Source organism: Lolium rigidum, chromosome 2 (assembly GCF_022539505.1).
Source record: "Lolium rigidum isolate FL_2022 chromosome 2, APGP_CSIRO_Lrig_0.1, whole genome shotgun sequence".
NCBI classification, from domain to species: Eukaryota; Viridiplantae; Streptophyta; class Magnoliopsida; order Poales; family Poaceae; genus Lolium; species Lolium rigidum.
This window is the reverse complement of record NC_061509.1, coordinates 23,482,195-23,489,345: the sequence shown is the minus strand read 5'-3', so window position 1 is coordinate 23,489,345 and position 7,151 is coordinate 23,482,195. Positions and strand designations below refer to the sequence as shown.

The 7,151-nt window shown below is 41.5% G+C and overlaps 1 protein-coding gene across 1 annotated transcript; it reads right to left on the bottom strand.

Moving 5' to 3' along the window:
- Positions 1-5,042: 5,042 nt before the first annotated feature.
- On the bottom strand, positions 5,043-5,630 carry LOC124686092 (glycine-rich cell wall structural protein 2-like). The gene has a single exon (XM_047220093.1). The coding sequence runs from the start codon at positions 5,628-5,630 to the stop codon at positions 5,043-5,045; it is 588 nt and encodes a 195-aa protein (XP_047076049.1).
- Positions 5,631-7,151: the final 1,521 nt, after the last annotated feature.

The window sequence follows — 7,151 nt, the reverse complement described above, 5'->3', positions numbered from 1 at the left end:
CCACTAAGGGTCTAGACGTCCAGTAAGGCCCGACTGCTAGGTAATAAATAACATGGTGTATTTCAATAAAAGATTGACTGCAATATCTAATAAAATATGACAATCTTCTTCTCAAGGAATCTCATATGTAACATTCGGTAGTAAAAAGTAAAAACGTTAAATCTTACCGACATATAGTATTGAATACTAGCAGTGTGCCTGCGCGTTGCTGCGAAACAACCAAAAATAATAGTTTATAAGATATAACAAATATGCTAGTGCGTTACATCGGGTTAGAAAAGCTGCATCGTCGAGTTGCATAAGGCTTCCTCAAATTTCTTCTTACACCACATATAAACAGAGTTGAAGAGCATATTGTGCAATAATGAATATCTATTTTTTTTAAAAAGATTCCACTTTTAAAATAAATGTATTTCAATTAAAAAATTATAAATAACCTACCGCGGAAGAGCTTAAAATTCATCTATTTTGATTCAATGGTCTCGCAGCACCGTAAGGGCATCAAACCTGGAACTCAATGGTCCACAGGGTTGCCTCCATGTTCACATCCACAATCTTCTCTTCGGCTAGAACAACGGCCCCCACGGCCTTGCGACCGAGAAACCGATGAGAAAGATTTAATATTTATTATTAAGCGCAATAATAATCACTAAAACTCAAAGAGGTTTCTGGGAAACTACAATAGCAATGACATCACAAAATAAACGTGTCTTCTCTTGCTTCATGTTTGCATGTTCCGTCTGTATAAAAGAATTTAACTACTAATCTATATGCAGCAAAGTTTATCAAACAATATTTTTTTAGTCAATCTCATAGCTTATTCTCCCATACTGTCTATGTATGTAATTTTTGTTGCCTTAAATTTCTTTTGCAACGATCAGAACGTAAAATGATTTCGGCAATACTAAAAAACAAGAACATTGGGGCTGCATCTATCAAGCAAATTTAGATGTTTGTTTCTGAATTATTCAAAATATATAGGTATGCAGCCTAAGATCTCAGTTTTCTTTGACAAGCTCAAATACACAAATGACATGAGACCACCGGCGAAGTCAGTTCTGTCTTTCCATAAGCCAATGAACTGTCACCTAGTAGTACTCAGTTTCATAGCTTGTAATTGTTTAATCACACCCAGGCTCCCATCCAACGCACAGAAAGCCACATAGGCGACGCCGCTCAGCTCATCCCCTGCTCCGTCCTCCAGCTGAATCCAGCGCGTAGCAAGCAGCGGAAGCGCGCGTCATGCTAGATAAAGTGGACGAGTGTAACGAAAAATTAGTCGACCCAATTTCTGAAATCCAGATCAAAATCGGCAGCGCGGATGGCGCACCTGCAAGTCGGCTTGGATCCACTTCGAGCACCTGTGGAGATGGGGGCGAGCAGATCCAGGTGAGCCATAAGCAAAGGGGATGACAGAGGCTGCATGGCGGTTGAGGAGCTCAGGAAGGTGGCGATGCCGCCGCGGTCCAACTTCTGCTGGCCGTCATGCTATCGCTGCCCTCATCCAAGGCCACCCAGGCCGCTGCGGGTCTACTGCATCTGCTCCGCGCGTCGCTGCTCTAACCTTCGCGGCGAATTGCTAGCGCTCCTTGCCTTGCCGCCGCCCTGACTGAGATGGAGTTGCAGCCGCGGCTGGCAGTGAGATTCGCGAGCGGCTGGCGTGTAGCTCGTCGAGCTCGCGTGAAAGGAGCGCGACTCGCTGGAAGGGGCAGGCGTTGACGAGGTCCGATCCACCGACGCCGGAGGCTGGCGGATAAGATAAGGATGGTCGGGCCCTGGTTTTTATCGAACAAGCGGGGGCGCCGGTTTTTTTTACGATAATCACGATTTTGTTGACGTAAGATGGTTTTGTTACGCACGGACACCACCGATTGCGGCCTAATAGTAAAGATATACAATATTAACATTGTAGTTTGTCACCCTCAGTTTAGAACTGAATGTTACACAAGAGATTTAAATAACATCCTTCAAGATTCATCCCTTATATTCTGTCCATTTAGAGGAAGTCCCTAAATCAAAGATCTTCAGCTTTGAGAACTTTTGGGGTAACCACCCAAGCTTCATAGAGGAACTTCAACAAGCTTGGAGACTCCCTTGCAAAAACAGAGATGGCAACGGTGCATCTTCTAAATTCAGAAACACTAGATGACCCTTTAAAATCTGAAGCACAAATCTTTCCCGCCTCCTGTTGCTGTTTTCAAATTGGAACTTAGGCGTCGACCTTATCGGTGATCTTGAAGAACAAAGGCCTTGTTCATTGTAGGAAGGACTTCAGAGGAATCATTAGGGTGCCAATTGAGGCATTAACAGACTCCCTTAATACAAGCAGTTGTACTGAGAAAAAAAGCTGCACTATCATGCTTCAGAGTTGAAAACTCGAATTCATGTGGTGGCCACTTAAAGCCTCTATAAGAAATGTCATTCCATCTCTTGCCGACGGATAGGTCTCCCTGACCAGTGATTATGAAGCCAAAGATCTTATCATCTGGAGAGCGTTCAATTGCAGAGTGGCTGTCTTGGCGGTCCCACACGTGTTTTTTGATCTTTCTGATCTTATTCAACTGGTCGAGGATCTTAGCTACCTCTTGACCCCGTTCTGTATATAAGAGATTGCTAATGTGATCAAGGAAATTCCCCTGGCCCTGATGGCTTTAATGGGTTGTTCATCAAGTGATGTTGGTTGATCATTAAAGAGGATTTTTACAGCCTTTTTGATGATTTTGAGTAATCTGCCATCATTCTTACCAAGCTAAAAGATACTACACTTGGACATTCAGGAAGTTTCTGGCCCCTATCACCCCCAAATGGACATGAACCTGCCATCATTGACTTTTTAGTCAAACATACACATTAAAATGTAATCTCCCATACATGTAGCCATCAATGGGGTGAGTCATGATACATTAAGAGTAACTACATCCAAATAGAATCTTTCATTTTAAACGAAGCCAGTAAAACTTGCAAAGGTTAAGTATCCTTCTTAGTTCTTACCTCCTTAGAAGTTAGTCTGGGCATCCTAAAACAGCTTCCACCTCTAATATAGTTTGTTTCGTCCAAACTTCATATTGTGATGGTTTTGTACAGTCTAATTTTGTTCGATTATGGTTACTAGATATTTTCTATTTAATAATTAATACTCTCTCCACGCCACAAAAGATGTCTCAGCTTTTCAAAAAATTTATGTATCTAGACATGAAGTTAAGACATCTTTTGTGGGACTGAGGGAGTACATGATAAGAAATGGCAAGGCTAGATTCATCCTTGAAACTGTTTTTGGAGTAATGGTCAAGTTATTATTTTTGATGGTGCACAGAGTAAAAATAAAACCTATTTTGGACTGAAGAAAATATTAATTAATCAGATGATGATCTCTTGCTTGAGGGTTGCACTGCATGAATTTTATTTATTTCAATCTGCTACTGACTCTATAGATCACACATTTCTGTAAAATATGCCTACTAGCTGCAAACCAAGTGCATCAGTTTTGTTCTCCATGAGCCCCTCATATGTCCATGACAACAGTGAATATTGTAACTGATTTGGTTAGCTAGGCAGTTCTGCATTTCCCTATAATGAGGTATTTGAACCATGGTCTTTTATCTTCTGCTGAGATCAGTTGTATCCATCTTTCAAAAAAACATCAGTTACATGGACATACTACTTGAGAATAAGTGAACGAATAGAAGTTGAAGGCACGTCACTTGAAATTAACTGTTCTACTGATTTTGTCCAATAGCTAAGATGATTCAAGTTTGAGCTTTTAGTCAAGCTTCCAAACTGCTGAAGCTAATGTTTAGTGCTAAGTCATACAAAAATTGGGAGATACAACTTAGTATTTTCTGAATTACGTAATACTTTAATAGTACAAACTGGTTGACTGATGACATTGATTGCTTTGCAGGTATGCAGAGTTACATTCAGGTGGCTGAGATGCCCAAATGGCTTGCTGGGTGCAGGTTCTTCCATTTGATATGCTCCATTTGATAGCATGCACCGGTGAATTGTGAAGTGGACTTGTACGATTTTATTGCGTCAACTGACATGAAGACACAGCGACTTGCATCAGTTAACCTTTTTATCTTTTTATCATGAAGACGCCGGGATATGGAATTTCCTTAGTGTCACGTTTATGTGTGTGCGTGCGACGTGTGTTTTGTTTGAAGTCTTATCTAATTATGGTGACGAATGTTGAGTTTTGAACTGGAGTTGCAACCAGGGTTAATGCAGGCAATGGTTTTCCCTTCTACTTTTAGTTTCTGGCGGTGCTATTGGTTAATGTATAGCGATGCAGCCAGGGCTGGGCAGGCAATTGTTTTCCTTTTCTTTCCTTCTACTTGTTTTTTTATTTGAATAAAGTTTAAAACAATAAGCTTTAGCATGGTAAATCTTACTAGCATGGATTTGCCAATGTGCATCGATGACCGCCTCTACTATTTTCCTGGGGAAATATTAGCCTTCACTTTGACATTCACAAACTTTTACATATATGGCCTGGGGAAGTATAAAAATAGTTTATAATTGGCTATAGCCACTAAACATGGTGGACTAGCAGTAGGATTTCCGATACTAGCCATGCTATACTGATGAAAGTAGTCCCTTGCTTCTTTGGTGTTCGTCATTAATGCTAGTAGCCACTAACGAGAAATAAAACTAGCATGTGTACCAGAGATTTGACTTTGACCAACTTGTTGAACATATAGATCACCTTCAAGTTTAGAATGGGGTCATCAACGCTAGACAATTAACTTGTCCCCTCCACAATATGCACACATGAAAATCACTATTTAGTAATCCATACAATTTAAATACTTCAAAGTTGTAAAAATATAACTAGATATACAGTGGTGGAAGACATATTACATTTAAAGAAACCCATAGTCACGCAATATTCTTGCTGAGACATTACTAACTCGGAACGATGAAGCCCTTTATTTCTTGTAACAAACATCATGAAAAGTCAAACAAATAAAAATAAATTATATGAGACCCACTCGACATAGAGCAGGTTGGGCTTCATATTTTGATTGGTGTGATGATGAGTGTTACGGGTTGGCATTGCCAAAACCAGATCCAGAGCCGCTGCCGCTGCCGCTCCCGCCATTTGTGCCTTGCCCATTGCCACTGCCACCACCGTTAGAATATGCATTTGCATTACTATTTCCGTAATAGTAGTTATTAGATGCACTGCCAGAGCCGATTCCACTACCACTACCAGATCCATAGCCACTAGATCCATAAGAACCTCCAGTTGCTTGTCCTCCACCACCGCCACCACCGCCACCACCAGAAGTAGAAGATCCACCAACATCACCATAATATGTATCTTCATTATGTGCACTAGAGCCTGTGCCAGCACCGGACCCGCTACCGGATCCAGTACCACCGTATTGACTACCACCACCCCCTCCACCTCCACCTCCAGCGCTTGACTGTACACCACTGCTTGAACTCTGGCCAGACCCAGCTCCATTCCCTGACCCTGAGCCACCACCACTCACTTCACCCCCACCGCCTCCCCCTCCATATCCCTCTCCTTGAGAACTAGAGAATCTAGCCACCCTTCCAGCATTGGATAGTCCAATGCTCAAGAGTACAATGAACCCGAGAGTCGCTAATTTTGTGATTGCCATTGTGGTATTTCAAGTGAGGTGAGTTCCTAGAAAAGCTTGCATGTGAGTATTTATAGTGGTCGATGACATGCTCTCTTCTTATCTTAATAACATGTTGGTGGTCTATAATTGTCCTTGAAGCCAACTAGACACTTGAGAAATGGAAGGTGCTATCCATAGTCATCAGCTGATGCGCTTTGGGGGCTACATTCCTGTAGTTTGAAGTGTGGATACAATCAAATCCTATATAAGATGTGACTCCCTATTATTTCGGTATACCAATCATTCGTTATAACAATGCTTTAGTGAAATTGATGATCCTTTTCTTTGTTGTTTTGCAAGAAAAGTGATGAATTATATTGAGAATTGATGATACAAATTAACCCAAAATCTTCAAGAACGTGTATTTGTATTTGAAGGGGGATGGTGGTGGTGGTGGTGGTGGTGGGGGGTGTCTGTGCCTGTGGAGGGCTCTAACTATATATTAAAGTTGTTGGTTTTATGCAATTTAAATTTTGTACTTCATTTTCCGCCTGCGAAGTTCAAGTACCCCCCTGAAAATTGATTTGACCATATGCACATGCACTGAAATTTCATGCACTTAGCGATGCATATATGGCATGGAGTAATAAATTAAATTCGGAGTAATTCGTCCATATCTAAGTGTTGAAATATGAATTATTTTCTAAATGTGTTAAACATTGTCGCAAGACTGTAAATACGAGTAAACAATAACATTTGACTTGTAAATTAACCATGGGATTGTCCATCTTGTTCTATAAACCTTGCAGCCGCATCCATATTCAGAAAACTCATGCAAACATCCACGGCTCCGGCTAACGCGCGCCCGAGAGACGACCTCAAAGTTTCTGTAGTCGACTTTGACATGTTCTGTGGGAGTCGTAGGAATTGCTCAAGCATGCAGTCAAGCTATGCAAAGATATGCCAGCACCATCGATATGATCATCCTCTCAAAGCAAGCGCTAGCTTAACGTACATAAACCGCCTCTAGCTTTGCCCTGATCAACCAATCAAACATATCTTGTCGATGCCGTTTTGCATTTACTATTTGCTTGGTCTATCTTAGGGATAAGTAACCATGATTTCATGAAGATCTCATTAGCTGGATGATACTGCGCATACAAGTTACTCTCGGTCGACCCATCGTCTTAGTACAAGATGATTGAAGTGGACAAGTCACAAGTCACACATTGCCGCGCGCTGCTGGCCTAGACATCCATCCAGGCATCGATTGATTAATTTCTGTGTCGTCCTTACCTTACGTGTGTAAGCTAGCGTAGCTTAACCCGTTCGTATATTTGACACTTAGACAGCGTTCCATCGGCTGGCTATTGTGCTAGGGAGAAGATTGCGCTAAAGAATGTGTAGAAGATATTAAGCTCGACAAGTTGTGATGGCTCCTTTATGTTTTTTCTCCGCATTATGAAATGAAAAGATACTAAGATAGCTAGCTTACGCTTGGAAAGCGAACGTGAATTTTCTGACGGCGCCATGGCCTACCGGTCGTTCATCCACCGTTCA